At 41.7% G+C, this 16,700-nt stretch overlaps 1 protein-coding gene across 4 annotated transcripts in view; it reads right to left on the reverse strand.

Annotated features, from left to right (window-relative positions):
• The window catches only part of znf592 (zinc finger protein 592), a 195,420-nt gene that overhangs the window by 43,357 nt on the left and 135,363 nt on the right, over window positions 1-16,700 (reverse strand). For all 4 annotated transcript variants that reach the window (XM_060853610.1, XM_060853611.1, XM_060853612.1 and 1 more), the window contains exons 4-5: window positions 13,724-13,902; window positions 10,506-10,682 (exon numbers count right to left, since the gene is read on the reverse strand). In XM_060853610.1, coding sequence (XP_060709593.1) covers window positions 10,506-10,682; window positions 13,724-13,902 — 356 coding nt within the window. The remainder of the gene's footprint in view (window positions 1-10,505; window positions 10,683-13,723; window positions 13,903-16,700) is intronic.

Below are 16,700 nucleotides of genomic sequence, written 5' to 3' on the forward strand. Positions count from 1 at the left end.
GAGACTCTCCCTGATTCTAGCTATTTCTGAAAGATCACCATTAACGCTTCCACTATCTCTTAAGCTATCTCCCTTATGACTCTGGTCCAGGTGATACATCCACCTTTAGGACATTCAATTTTTTCAGCACCTTCTCCTTGGTGATGGCCACCACACTCATCTGTGCCCCCTCATTCTCCTGAAGTTTTGGAGATATTATTCGTGTCTTCAACTGTGAAGACTGATGTGAAGTAATTATTCAGTTCCTCAGCCATTTCCTTGTTCCCCACTACTATCTATCCAGTGTTATTTTCCAGCAGCCACTTTTGCCTCTCTTTTGCCCTTCATATATCTGAAGAAACTCTTACAATCTTCCTTTATATTACTGGCTAGCTTATCCTCATATTTAATCTTCTCCCTCCTTATTTCTTTTTTTTCTGTTGCCCTCTGTTACATAGAACATTACAGCGCAGTACAGGCCCTTTGGCCCTCGATGTTGCGCCGCCCTGTCATACTATTCCATGTACGCCCATATACCTGTCCAATGACGACTTAAATGCACTTAAACGTGGCGAATCTGTTGGTCTTTGTAAACTTCCCAATCCTCGAAACGTCGAATTCCCTATTCCTGAGATGCTGCCTAACCTGCTGTGCTTTAACCAGCAACACATTTTCAGCTGTGATCTCCAGCATCTGCAGACCTCATTTTTTACTTGAAGATTTTAACCTACTGCGAATCCTCTTGCAAGGATGCCTTCCTTGAAGAAGCTCTCTTCCTCCCTCTACAAGGATTTCAGTGAGTCTCTCTCTCACTGCACCCCCCAGGTCATCTCCTCTGCACAGAAACTCTTCAGACTGACCTCTCCGCCCCCACCCCACTCCGGCCTATCACCCTCACCTTGACCTCCTTCCACCTATCCCACCTCCATCGCCCCTCCCCCCTACCTTTTATCTTAGCCTGCTTGGCTACTCTCTCTCATTCCTGATGAAGGGCTTATGCTCGAAACGTCGAATTCCCTATTCCTGAGATGCTGCCTAACCTGCTGTGCTTTAACCAGCAACACATTTGCAGCTGTGATCTCCAGCATCTGCAGACCTCATTTTTTTACTCGAAGATTTTAACCTACTGCGAATCCTCTTGCAAGGATGCCTTTCTTGAAGAAGCTCTCTTCCTCCCTCTACAAGGATTTCAGTGAGTCTCTCTCTCACTGCACCCCCCAGGTCATCTCCTCTGCACAGAAACTCTTCAGACTGACCTCTCCGCTCCGCTCCCACCCCACTCCGGCCTATCACCCTCACCTTGACCTCCTTCCACCTATCCCACCTCCATCGCCCCTCCCCCAAGTCCCTCCTCCCTACCTTTTATCTTAGCCTGCTTGGCTACTCTCTCTCATTCCTGATGAAGGGCTTATGCTCGAAACGTCGAATTCCCTATTCCTGAGATGCTGCCTAACCTGCTGTGCTTTAACCAGCAACACATTTTCAGCTGTGATCTCCAGCATCTGCAGACCTCATTTTTTACTCTTCCCAATCCTCTGGCCTCCCATTGCCCTTTGCCACATTATATGCATTCTCTAATGCTTTTATGCTATCTCTGAATTCCCTAGTCAGCCATGGTTATCTCATCCTCCCTGTACCATGCTTCTTTTTCCTCGGGATGAATCTCTGCTATGTTTCCTGAATTACTTCCAGAAACTCCCGCCTTTGCTGTTCCACTGTCTTTCCTGCTTGGCTCCTCCCCCAGTCAATTCTACCCAGCTCCTCCTTCATGCCTCTGTAGTTGCTTTTATTCAGCTGCAATATTGTTACTCTGATTCTATCTTCTCCCTCTCAAATTGCAGAACAAATTCAATCATGTTATGATCATTGCCTCTTAAGGGTTCCTTCACCTTACGCTCTCTTATTAAGACTGCCTCATTGCACAACACTAAATTCAGTACTGTCTTTTCCCAAGTGGGTTCTACCACAAGCTGCCCCAAAAGCCATCTCATAGACATTCCACAAATTCCTTTTCTTGCATTCCACTACCAATCTGATTTTCGCAGTCCACCTGCATATTGAAATCCCTCATGATCACTGTAACTGCCTTTCGTGCACATCTCTTCTACCTCTTAGTGCACCTTACGGCCCAATCTGTGTAATTACTGCTCCTTCACTTTACTCAATCACCAGCAAGGAGATCAAGTATGTCATTTATAGCACCACCACACAGCACTTACTCACCAACAATCCACTCAGTTTGGATTCTACAAGGATCGCTTCTCTCAGGTTAACACCATCCTGATTTGGGAATATATTGCTGCTGGGTTAACGTCCACAACTCCTTACTTCATGGCAGCGGTGCAAAAACATCCACCATAAAAATTACAATGGGTCGAGAAGCTGATTCACCGCTGCTTTCTCAAGGACAGTGAATGCTGATCTTGCAAGTGATGCCTACATCCCATGAATGTATTAAAAAATCTTCAGCTTCATGTTTGTGAAGTTAAGGAAGAAAGTGAATATTAAAGGGCTATACTAGGTGTAAAAAGGCAGTCCATTTAAGCTGAATGAATTTGGTTGCCTCCTACAATCATTACAATTCTCTTTCCATGACAATGTAATGGAAAACACTGGAACCCTTTAATGTCCACAGTGAATTCACACAGGATAATATACTAGTGCAAACACTCAGGAATATGGTTCTCTTTGTCACTGCCATGCACCTTCAGGTAGGGGGGGTGCTTACTTACATCTCAGAACAGAGAAAAATCTATTTGCCTGTATATTAAGACAAATGTGTGACAAGTTCTCATCAGAGACCTGCTCTGTACTGAAGTTACACAATTATTCCATACCAAGGAACACCTTCATTGGCAAGTGACAGATTATCTTATGCCAATGAGTCTGACTTGACCATAAGACAAATATCATGGTCCACTGTCAGAAGGATGAAGCCCATATAGCTAAAGATCTTCTGGATAGTGAACCAGCCACTGCAATAACCTGCTGGACATCATAGCATCACTAGAATGCACTTCTAAGATAGATATGAAGTTGGTTGATAGCGACATGGACAATTGAACAACAGTTGTCAAAAGGCGATGGCCACTGAGTCAGGATACTGGATGAAATGAGGAAAGAAGGAAAACTCAGCTGGCCAACAGGGCTCAGTAAAAAGAAAGGCAGTGAATCCTCGCATCTTTATCTGCAGCAATTTTGGCAGGAGCTGTCAAGCCAGAGTGGGGTTCCTGAATAACACCAGGCAATGTTTGACAGAGGTGACCATCAAGATGAAAACTACTGCCTCCTGAAAGAGAAGAATGTCCAGGATAGACAAGAAGATACAAATGGCTGGATTAGTATACCTAATCGCTTGTGAATATAATGACAAATCAATTATAAAAAGACTATAAAACGAGATAAAGTGGAACTGGTTTGAGGCAGAGGCAGAAAGAAAAAGTAACCAAAAAGAAGTTATAATTTTATATCTGAAGTTTTAAAAATCCTCAAAATTAATAGGGTTTCACTGGGCTAGACAAGTTGACAGCCAATCAGCAAGGACCATGCTGCTGTTCAAAGGCTACTTATACTATTAGCTTATAGACTTAAGCTTTAGATATTTAGAATCAGCCTGTTAAAATTTATTACAAATCTCTAAAGGGACTTGAATGCAGGCCCCCGGTCCGGAGGTAGGGAAACAACCACTGCAGCACAGAGGCCCTAGACTAAGCTCGTTATGTTGAATTTAGTGGTAAATGCAGCAATCTTTATGACGGATATGGAGAGATCAATTATGAGATGGTGTCATTGTTAACTAAATCACACAACAAGGTGTATTTTCTGGCAACTTACAGTACTTCCCAACATAAGGGGTATCTCTTCTTTGATCACAAATAATGGCTGAACTGTGCTGTTGTACCATTTACGTAATAAGGATACCATCTCATTCTTGTTCGCCCCATGTTAAATGTTGTACGTTAAATATTTATGCCCATCATTGCAGCTTGTTATCCTATCAATGATTTTTTCATCACTCATGGGATGTCAGTGTCACTGGCTCAATCAGTATGTATTTGTCCATTCCTAGTTGCCCTTGAGAAGGTGATGATGAGCTACTGCCTTGAACAGCTGCAGTCCAAGTTGCATAGCTAGACACAAAATGCCATTAGGGAGGGAATTCCAGGATTCGGCCCCAGCAACATTGAAGGAACAGCAATATATTTCCAAATCAGGTACTCTTTACTGCTACTGCCATCAGTGGTGGAGGGACTGGCTGTCTGCGGACACATGCCAATCAAGTGAATGTTTTGTCCTGAATGGTCTCAAGCTTCTTGAGTGTTGTTGCTGTATAGATTCAGGCAAGTGGAGAATACTCCATCATAATTCAGAATTTTGTCTTGTAGATGGTGGACAGGCTTTAGGGAGATGTAAGCTAGAGTCATAGAGATGTACAGCATGAAAACAGATGCTCTGGTCCAACTCGTCCATGCCGACCAGATATCCCAACCCAATCTAGTCCCACCTGCCAGCACCTGACCCATATCCCTCCAAACCCTTCCTATTCATATTCCCATCCAGATGCCTTTTAAATGTTGCAATTGTAGCAGCCTCCACCACTTCCTCTGGCAGCTCATTCCACACTGGTACCACCCTCTGAGTGAAAACGTTGTCCCTTAGGTCTTTTTTATATCTTTCCCCTCTCAACCTAAACCTATGCCCTCTAGTTCTGGAATCCCCCACCACAGGGAAAAGACTTTCTCTATTTATGTTATCCATGCCCCTCATGATTTTATAAACCACTATAAAGTCATCCCTCAGCCTCCGACGCTCCACGGAAAACAGCCCTAGCCTAGTCGACCTCTCCCTATAGCTCAAATTCTCCAACCCTGGCAACATCCTTGTAAATTTTCAAGTTTCACAACATCCTTCCAATAGGAAGGAGACTAGAACTGCACACAATATTCCAACAGTGGCTTAACCAATATACTGCACAGCCGCAACATGACCTCCCAACTCCTGTACTCAATAATCTGACCAACAAAGGAAAGCATACCAAACACCTTCTTCACTATCCTATCTACCGGTGACTCCACTTTCAAGGAGCTATGAACTTGCACTCCAAGGCCTCTTTGTTCAGCAACACTTCCTAGGACCTTACCATTAAGTGTATATGTCCTGTTAAAATTTGCTTTCCCAAAATGCAGCACCTCACATTTATCTAAATTAAACTCCATCTGCCACTTCTCAGCCCATTGGCCCATCTGATCAAGATCCTGTTGTAATCTGAGGTAACATTCTTCGCTGAACACTACAGCTCCAATTTTGGTGTCATCAGCAAACTTACTAACTATACCTCTCATGCTTAAATCATTTATATAAGTGACAAGAAGTAGAGGACCCAGCTCCAATCCTTGTGGCACTCCACTGGTCACAGGCCTCAAGTCTGAAAAACGACCCTCCACCACCACCCTCTGTCTTCTACCTTTGAGCCAGTTCTGTATCCAAATGGCGAGTTCTCTCTGTATTCCATGAGATCTAACTGATCTAGGATTCCAAGCCTTGACCTGTCTTGTTTACAGGGATTGTCCAGTTCAATTTCAAACCAATGGTAACTCCCTGAAGTTGATACTGAGGGATTCAGAACTGGAAATGTCATTGAATGCCAAGAGTGAATGGTTGGATTCTCTCTTGCTGAGATGATCGTTGCCTGGCACTGTGTCATTCAAATATACTTGCCACTTGTTAGTCCAAAACTAGATATTATCCAGATCTTGCAGAATTTGGGCATGGACTGAGTCAGTATTTGAGGAGTTGTGAATGGTGCTGAATATTATGAAATCATTGGCAAACATCCCTACAACTGACCTTATTATGGAGAGGAAGTCATTAATAAAGCAACTGAATTTGGGTGAGGCAAGGATACTATGATTAGATTAGACTTACAGTGTGGAAACAGGCCCTTCGGCCCAACAAGTCCACACCGACCCGCCGAAGCGCAACCCACCCATACCCCAACATTTACCCCTTACCTAACACTACGGGCAATTTAGCTTGGCCAATTCACCTGACCCGCACATCTTTGGACTGTGGGAGGAAACCGGAGCACCCAGAGGAAACCCACGCAGACATGGGGAGAACGTGCAAACTCCACACAGTCAGTCGCCTGAGTCGGGAATTGAACCCGGGTCTACAGGCGCTGTGAGGCAGCAGTGCTAACCACTGTGCCACCGTGCCGCCCACAATGCTGAAAATCTCGTGCAGAAATGTCCTGAGTGTCGAGAAGACAGTCCTCCCCCACCTGTCTTTCTATAGGGATGCATGATTTTAACCAGTGGACAATTTTACTTGATTCCCACTGACTCCAGCTTCATTGATGCCACACTTGGCCAAATGCAATCTTGATGTCAGGGCAGTCACTCTCACCTCACTTCTTAAATTCAAATCTTTTGTTCGTGTTTGAACTATTTTCTAATGAGATCAGGGGCTGAGTGGCCCTGGCTGGAGGAACCCAAACTGAGTGCCAATGGGCAGTCTACTGCTATGCCAGTGTAGTCTGGAAGCACTGTTAATGAAGGCAGGTTTATTGACTAGTAACCAACTAATGCCTTCTGCTTGTCAACAACTATCCAATTGGTTCTCAGGAAGCTGAAAAGCTGAGGAGGCTGGACAAGATACAGAAACTATTCAGACCTCCATCAACTAGAAGCTTCCTTTGTTCTCTGTAGCGAAAGTCACAATAATTCTGAATAAATCAGTTTTCTTATTTCTCCGGCAGTTGCTGTAATTCGTGACTTATAGATTAATAAATCAAAGAATCAACAATCCTATATCTCTTGCATATCAGAAGAAGCATCCAGAAAGGAAGACTGAGAGGCACTATTCTGTTCAGGAGAAGAACTATCACAAAAGATGCTGTGACTAGAGACCATTGAACTGCTTTCCCAATTTCCCCATCAACCATAACACCCATGTATTTTTTTCAACTTTATGTGCATGTGTAAGGGGAGGTTATAAGGGGATTACCCACAGCTGGAGTCTAACTATTTGCAAAAAATAGTAATTTTTGATAAATTCAGAAACATGATCTGTGCTTTCTATCAATCTGGGTTTAAAAGACAGGCAAATTGGGGAAATTTTGCATACGGTTTAAAATTCTTTAACTTTTGTGACAACTCTGGGAATGGAGGGCTCAATTTCCAGCATGCTATCCCAGTGAAGTGCAAGACCACCTATGTCATTGGTACCAATGTGAATCATAATCTCTGTTCATCTTTCCCCTTCAGGATTCTATGCAGCCACTCAATGATGTCTTTGCCCCTGACTGAGGCAATGAATCATCCAGGACTCTCACTTACAATGGAGAAACCCCATCCATACTCCTCACTATTTCATCTCCTAACACTATAACTCCTCCTCTCTTTCTGCTGGCAGAAATTCCCACGAATTTGAGTATTGTTGATTTAAAAAAAAGACACAACATCAAAGCTTTTTACTCTGTGCTCATCAGGACAGATGCAAGAATATCAAGTTTCAAAGGGAGCAAAAATTAAACACAAGCTTAGGGGACAACGGTTCCCTCTTATATTCCCCAAGATAATGTCATAAACAATCAGAATTAACTTACTTTTTATGACTTTAACAATATCCTTGCAGATAACTATTCTCTGGTGCCTTCTTTCTGGCAGTCTCAATCAGTGTTACTTTGTCAACAAATCAGCCACCTTGGGTGGCACGGTGGCACAGTGGTTAGCACTGCTGCCTCACAGCGCCAAAGACCCAGGTTCAATTCCCACCTCAGGCGACTGACTGTGTGGAGTTTGCACGTTCTCCCCGTGTCTGCGTGGGTTTCCTCCGGGTGCTCCGGTTTCTTCCCACAGTCCAAAGATGTGCGGGCCAGATGAATTGGCCATGCTACATTGCCCGTAGTGTTAGGTAAGGGGTAAATGTAGGGGTATGGGTGGGTTGCGCTTCGGCGGGTCAGTGTGGACTTGTTGGGCCAAAGGGCCGTTTCCACACTGTTAGTAATCTAATTTTTCCCAGGCTGTATAACGTATTACTTACTATGAAATCAGGCATTCTTGCAACTGGCCGAATGAGTGCAAGACAAAAAGCTTCATCAGAACATCTTTTCTTTTACCAGAAATGCTCTGATTCTGTACTACCTAGCAACTTTTATAACATACTTTGCAACACAATCTGTATTTTCGGTAATTTAATATTTGCATAAACACAAACATGCAATCAGTTTGAAGAACTTACCTATTTCTAAATTACATGCTCAAACGAGAATTTTCTTTTGTCCATGTAACCAATCAGCTCTCAATCTACCCCTTTCACCTTTTACTTGACTTTATTAAAATGCATGTGAATCAAGTTTGACTTGTCTTTCAGAACTGTAACTGAACGTTTAGATTTTTGTTGCTTCACAACTAATTTATTGACATACACTGTATTTTGCTTGTTATATATGCTTGTTATAATGAGATGATTTTTTTTTAAAAGTGAATTAATTTATGCCCAGAAACATTTCAGCTCCAGCTTATGGAAGGTTACAATCATTCAAAAATAGAAGATAATCACTTTCCTTATCCCCTATAAATACATGAACCACAATTCTCCACTCCCTCATACGTAAACTACTGTGGAGCAGCAACAACAATGATGCAATTGAATCTAGTGCCCAAGTGGGAATGATTGACAGAAGTGGCTAGAAATGACAGCTCTTCAAACGGATTGTATGACGAGACTTGTGAAATAATGGGACAGACTGGGGAGAGTTGAGTAAATCACCGCAATGGGTATATTCACACCACTGAGTGTAGGGACAATAATGCTATTACATAATGAAAGCAGAGGTGAACAAAATACGTTAAGATTCCATGGAGGAGGCAATCACGTTGGAATCATTTCAGACCTTGGCATTTACTCTTCACAGGTTTAACTATTTCATCTGCATTGTTATTAAATCTGCAGTGCAAATGCACACTGACTTTCTGATTTGATAAAACTCAGCTGACACAAGCAACGCCTCATTAGTTCTTTGAGAGGTTGACCAAACAGGTAGATGAGGGTAAAGCAGTTGATGTGGTGTATATGGATTTCAGTAAGGCATTTGATAAGGTTCCCCATGGTAGACTATTGCAGAAAATACAGAGGCATAGGATTGAGGGTGATTTGGATCAGAAATTGGCTAGCTGAAAGAAGACAGAGGATGGTGCTTGATGGAAGATGTTTATCCTGGAGTTCAGTTACTGTGGTGTACTGCAAAGATCTATTTTGTGACCACTGCTGCTTGGCATTTTCATAAATGACCTGGATGAGGGTGTAGAAGGATTGGTTAGTAAATTTGCAGATGACACTAAGGGGGGGTGGAGTTGTGGATAGTGTCAAAGGATGATGTAGGTTACAGAGGGACATAGATAAGCTGCAGAACTGGGCTGACAGGTGGCAAATGGAATTTAATGTGGAAAAGTGTGAGGTGACTCACTCTGGAAGGAGCAACAGGAATATACAGTACTGGGTTAATGGTAAGATTCTTGGTAGTGTAGATGAGCAGAGAGATCTCAGTGTCCATGTACATTATTCCTTGAAAGTTGTCACCCAGGTTGATAGGGTTGTTAAGAACGTATACAGTGTGTTAGCTTTTACTGTTAGACGGATTGAGTTTCAGAGCCAATGAGGTCATATCGCAGTTGTACAAAACTCTGGTGCTCTGGTCACTACATTATAGGAAGGATGTAGAAGCTTTGGAAAGGGTTCAAAGGAGATTTGCTAGGATGTTGCCTGGTGTGGAGAGAAGATCTTATGAGGAAAGGCTGAAGGACTTGAGGCTGTTTTCGTTCAAGAGGAGGTTGAGAGATGACTTAACTGAGACTTATAAGATGTTCAGAGGTTTAGATAGGGTGGACAGTGAGAGCCTTTTTCCTCGGATTGTGATGGCCAGCATGAGTGGACGTAGCTTTAAATTGAGGGATGATAGATATAGGACAGATGACAGAGGTAGTTTCTTTACTCAGAGTAGTAGGGGGGTAGAACACCCTGCCTGCAATAGAAGTAGACTTTCCAACTTTAAGGGCATTTAAATGGTCATTGGATAAACACATGGATGAAAATGGAATAGCATAGGATAGATGGACTTCAGATTGGTTTCACAGGTCGGCGCAACATCGAGGGTGAAGGGCCTGCACTGCGCTGTAATGTTCTATGAATTAAAGCTAGGGGCAATAGCAAATTTTATGGACTGATCTCAACTGAACCATCAGATGCATTGGGATCAACATTTTGTTACTTCAATCACAACACTGATAACTGGAGTATGCTTTTAAAGCAACTCTCAAAATGCTCAACCAACTTCCTTCTGCTGCAAAACTGGATAATTGATGTTGTTGGGTGAGATACCATGTTTCAGACTTATAATATAGGTACTGCAATTCAGCGTGTACCAAATGCTATAGATCCTGATTCATCTGCTCAGGCTTTCACTGGTTTACCTAACTTTGTCCGTTATTAATCCAGATGTATAGGATTCAGGATGCTCAACTTACTCAGATTGCCAGTGTTTAACTAATGGATGTTGAGAGCTGTAATGAGAGCTGGCACTTTGGGATGACTTGAAGGCCATGGGACAAATTGTGCACTTGTGGAAAAATTCGCAGTGGGTGCCTTGAAGGTGACTCTTGAGTGTATTCGAATCACTAAAGATGATTCCACAGTGCACGCACCTGCGCAAAAGGGCAACAGTAAAATACATTAGATACAGCAAGGAATTCTACAAATACTTTTGACTATTTTACAGTTATGAATCTGCATTTTGGACTCAACAGATGGTTTAAATGAGCTTTTAATATTGTTATCTTGTCTTAATGGGGTCATATTTTTATAATTTTCCATAAACAAGTTATTTATCTCAAAATAAAATAGTTAAATACAAAGACTCAAAAGCAACAGAGGAAGAAAAATCTAAAGAGGGCTATTTGTTTTCCTAGTCTCTTTACTTTTGTTTAGAATAACACACTTCTCAAAAAGAAAATTTTTCTTAAATCATCAGGAATTGAGGGTAGGACTGTCTTGCCACGAGGCGTTTTTGGCAACAGCAAAATGCTGAGAACATGCCAGGTTGACTTCACTGCAAGCTCTTAGGCTTCTTCAGTCAAGGCTCTTCTATAATGGATCTCTAGAAGACACACTGGTTACAATGTCTCTTCCGGTTTGCTCTTCCTTCCTGTGAGGAAGCAGCTGGAAATCCATAACCATGCACATGAGGATTGCAACTGCCTGCTGAGCAGAATTCCTGGATCCAGCTGTTCCTGCCTCTGGAATCCACATGCAAAAAATAACTTGAAGGAATATCATCAAGCAAGTTAAGTTTAGTATAAAATTGAAAGAAAAAATATACAGTGTGGCAATGATTAGTGGTAATCCAGGGGAGTGGAAAAGTTTTAAAAACTAACAGAAGATGATCAATAAAAAATAATACAGGGAGGAAGTAAACTTTGAAAATAAGCTCGCAAGCAATGTAAAAACAGATAGTAAAAGCCTATTTAAATATAAATAAAGGAAAAGGGAGGTCCAAGTGAACATAGGCCCTTGGAGAATGACATTGGGGAAACAGTAATGGGAAACCAAGAATAGGCAGAGGAGTTGTGCAAATATTTTCCAACAGTCTTCATGATGGAAAACACTCACAGCCTTTCAAAAATATTACATAATTAAGAAGTAAGAAGTGGGGAGGAATTAAATACAATAGCTATTACTAGTGAAAATGTACTAAAGAAACTAATGGGGCTAAAGGCTGACAGCTCTCCTGGGCTTGATAGTTACATCCTAGGGTTTTAAAGGAAGAAACTACAGAGGTAGTGGATGCAGTAATCATTCATGAATCCATAGATCCTGGACAAAATCCCAGAGGATTGGAAAACTGCCTATGTAACACCCTTATTCAAACAGGGAGGGACAAAAAAAGTCTATAGGTCAGTTAAGTTAAATCTGTTGATGGGAGAATGTTACAGTCTAGTATAAAAGATGTAATAGCAGGACATTTACAAAATACAATCATGATGTGGAGGTGCCGGTGTTGGACTGGGGTGGACAAAGTTAAAAATCATCAAAGCGCTACTCCTTCGTTAGCTAGTTATTGGAGTAGGATCAGAGGACACAGAAATTATAACAAAAGACCATAGTGTCATACATTGATGCGATATTGAACAAAATGCAATCAAGCAGAGGCAGCATGGCTTCATGGTGAGGATGCCACAAAGAATCAACGGTTATCCTGTTATTCTCACTTTATATTGGTATGTCTTGTAAACTTTCTTAATGAGTTTAAGATGAAAAGCTTTGACAAATGTGCCTTTTTCAGCAATATACCAGCAGTTCTTTACTATCAAATGACTACGTAATTATTTTTCTCTTTTGTCAAAGTGAGCTTTCCTTTTGTTGTTAACAAATTCCAGATATCCATTGCAATATTTAACAACTCTATGTTTTAGTGATAAATAACGAGAAAGTAATGAACGAATGAGGAAGTAATGATTCTGTTATCATTACATGGAACGCATACTAACTCCTTAGGAGAGTAATGCATTCATTGAAGGTTAGAGAGTTTAGATACAGTCAAAGCTAAGAAACCTCCAATGCTGTTTGTGGAAGGGATCAACTGCAGTTTAACCTGTTGAACTGGACAGATTAATGCTTGTGCAGCCTGATCCTTCTTCCTGTTAGGGCTCTAGAATTATCTGGAGTTCTGCTTTCAATGATATGTTTATCCTCAATGTTCCATAACTGGAAGGTCATTTCAGTGTTGCAGTTTGGTAAGTTCAGGTTTTAAATTTCCAAGTGCTTTTGGTTTCAATCTTTCAGCATTGAGCACATTGCATTAAACTTATCTCAGCCTCAAAGGGAGACTCACTCACTATAGTCTCTGATGGAGAAAGTCAAATGGATCTGAAAAAAACCCTACTTCCAGCCTCCCCTAGTTGATTACTACTCAGTGGAGAATATACTGGAGTAAGGCAGTCTGATTTGTTAACCATTATGACTTGTTTATGAATTCTTCGTTCCAATAGACAGAAGGGTATTCTGCTTGGAAATTATAGATTCTCACAGAACTCACTGCACGTTGTGAAAATAACACATTGAACTATGCAGTCTGACTACATGTTGATGCATCTGTTAATGCTGGAAAAGCAGTTTTCTTTGGTTGACAGGAGACCATGGTTCCCAAAATTCAACCAATCAAATTAGAATTCCACTGTCTTACGTGATCCATACGCCTGCATACTCGAGAGTGTGACACTGGAAAAGCACAGCAGGTCAGGCAGCATCCAAGGAGCAGGAGAACTGACGTTTCGGGCATAAGCCTGAAACCTCAAGCCTCATTCCTGATGAAGGGCTTATGCCTGAAACATTGATTTTCCTGCTTCTCAGATGCTGCCTGACCTGTTGTGCTTTTCCAGCACAACATTCTTGACTCTGATCTCCAGCATCTGCTGCCCTCACTTTCTTCCTACATGCTCAGCTTGATCAGCAATCATCTGCATGCAGAATGCATTAAAATTGGTAGGGACTGAAAAAGCCACATTTACTATTAGGAGATATGTTGGAGTTTTCTGTATGAAAAGAGTAATGAAATAGAACAGCAAATTGTTCTTTATTCCTAATTTCTAAATATATATAAAAATTATCAATTATTTTAGTGTGGAAATTCAGACCAGTTATTTTCAAAAAATAATGATTTTGAGTATGAATATCCTTTCATACTGACCTATACACTACTGTCCGTGCATAGTGTAGGCACCTTTCCTTGATGTGAGTTTGAAAATCAGCTGAACGACACACTGCACCACACTCTGGGCAACAATAAGGGGACTTGTGTGCATGGATGCGGAGGTGAGCAGCATAACTGCATTTGTTGGGCAGCATCATCTGGCAGACTCGGCAACTCTTTAAAAGGGAAATAAAAAGACGCAACTGTAAAATATTCCACAAATATATAACACTTTCACATACTACCTTGGCACTCCAAACAAACCGCATTAACGTGGAGTGAAACCAAACTATAATTCAATTATCAGCAACCAGTATCGATGATTAGAAAATAGTTATGCTGATTTAGAAATTAATCTTCCAATGGACATAAGCTCTCTCATTGATGACAAAGTTTATTATGGGTCACAACACTTAAATTAAGTATGATTAGAATATCTAGCATTCTCCTTTCAAACCTAATTACTAAGCATACCTATGTCCTAGAGGGTGTTTCTTATATGAAACATTTTGTTCTCCCTGTCACAAGTGTGACAGAGTAACTAACAAATGTGAACATGCATCAATAAGCAAATTTTAATATAAGATCTTTGCATCACCTAAGTTTAAATCTTTTTTTTAGATTAGATTCCTTACAGTGTGGAAACAGGCCCTTTGGCCCAACTAGTCCACACCGACCCTCCGAAGAGTAACCCACCCAGAACCATTTCCCTCCTAACACTAACATTAGTGGGCAATTTAGCATGGCCAATTCACCTGACTGCACGTCTTTGGATTGTGGGAGGAAATCGGAGCACCGGGAGGAAACCCATACAGACACAGGGAGAATGCGCAAACTCCACACACAGACAGTCGCCCGAGGCTGGAACCGAACCTGGGACCCTGGTACTGTGAGGCAGCAGAGCTAACTGCTGAGCCACCGTGCCACCTTAAAATCTTGTCTGTGTAAAACAATAGGAGCAAAGGTAACATTCCAATGATAAATTCTATAGTGGGGTTAACAAGATGACAAATAAACATTTCAGAAACAAATCCAAAAATCTCAACCATCACTGAGTGTTGGGTTCTTTTTCTTGAGATTCTTACACACTTGATGCAACTGCAATATGTATTAAATACAAAATGTATTAAATACAAGCTTTGGAGGATCACTTAACACTCCTTGCAATGATTAGATTAGATTAGATTAGATTACTTACAGTGTGGAAACAGGCCCTTCGGCCCAACAAGTCCACACCGACCCGCCGAAGCGCAACCCACCCATACCCCTACATTTACCCTTTACCTACTACGGGCAATTTAGCATGGCCAATTCACCTAACCTGCACATCTTTGGACTGTGAGAGGAAACCGGAGCACCCGGAGGAAACCCACGCAGACATGGGGGGGAACGTGCAAACTCCACACAGTCTGTTGCCTGAGTCGGGAATTGAACCCAGGTCTCAGGCGCTGTGAGGCAGCAGTGCTAACCACTGTGCCACCGTGCCGCCCATGCTTGTGAAGCATGTAAAGAGAAGCTCTCTGAACAAAGGAACAGTCCTTCCTTTACATCACCATCAGTAATGTCCATAAGACAACCCCCTATCACTCCCCCATAGTCACATGCCACTCAAGACTAAATGTAGTGATTTGATTATTTCCGAACAATGTAACGTAGATCATTCTTAATGGCAAGATCTGGAGTAAATCTTTTTTTAACTGCAGGATTTCTTGAAGGTCAGCAGAGCAAATAAACACATTATCATCTCATGAAGATAAAGTGCTTATTGAAAGGAATGAAAGAGTCTCTAATTAATGGCCAATAAACTAATGTCGATGAGTGTTTACTCAGTATGTCCCAGCAGGAGTGCAACAGCTACCTTGGATTCTGATGCCATAGTAGCGTACCTTTCTGTTGTCATTGACAGCTGTCAAAGAGCTGCAGCCACAAGTCACTGTCTCTTCATTGTTATTTCTACAATTATCCAATGCTTCAGGTGATAGCCAGTACATTAGTTTTAGTAAATTCTTAAACTAATAAAATATACCAACTTAACATTGCGGCTATTTGGTAGTAAAATGAAACTGCAGGTATTTTTCTTCAAGGTCTATTTTGGAGGTTCATAGCTTTGCTGTGCCCTGCTTGAAAGAAATACAATTACATCAGAACTGCTAAAAAACCACCCCCATCAGACATATGAAGTTGAAACTGTAATTTGTTTTACAGCATTCAATTAATCCTACCTACTTTGAAGTCAGGATTGTCTGTTTTTCATCAGAGGAATATCTCAATAACTTCCACAGCATAATTTATCTCACTTCTTGAAGGTAGTTACACGTCCTCCAATCCAGAAATCAAGGTAGCGGGTGTTCCTTTTCGTCCTACATCAGGAAAGAGCTTTTGCCTAAAATGTCGATTTTCCTGCTCCCTGGATGCTGCCTGACCTACTGTGCTTTTCCAGCACCACACTAAGCTTGACTCTGATCTCCAGCATCTGAACACATTCAACAACTGAACCTCCATAGCCCTCAGCTGTCTGGGTAGGGAATTCAAAAGGTTTGCCACCCTCAGCAAAGAATTTCCATATTTCAATCCAAAATGTTTATTTATTCCTTGGATTGTCAACACTCCCCAGTCAAGGGAATGTCCATCCTGCATCTACCCTATCAAGTCCTGTAAGACCTCTGTGTGCCTCAATAGGGTCAGCTCTCATTCTTCTAAATGCTGGAGAACACAGACCTAGTCTCCTCAATGGCTCTCCTTTGGAAATTCCTGACACCCTAAGAGTCTCACTCAAAGATGTTCCGTTGCTACAGAAAAACAATGACACACCTTGCTTCATACAGGCAAGTTGTTAAAGCCCCAGGAAGTACCATCATTCAACAGGAATTGGCTCTACTGGTCCTCTAACCTGAAAAGTTTGCACAGATACATCTCAAATACTGTGTGCAGTTTTGGTGTCCTAATGTAAGGAAGGATGTGAATGCACTGGAAG

This window comes from Hemiscyllium ocellatum, chromosome 42 (assembly GCF_020745735.1).
Source record: "Hemiscyllium ocellatum isolate sHemOce1 chromosome 42, sHemOce1.pat.X.cur, whole genome shotgun sequence".
NCBI lineage: Eukaryota > Metazoa > Chordata > Chondrichthyes > Orectolobiformes > Hemiscylliidae > Hemiscyllium > Hemiscyllium ocellatum.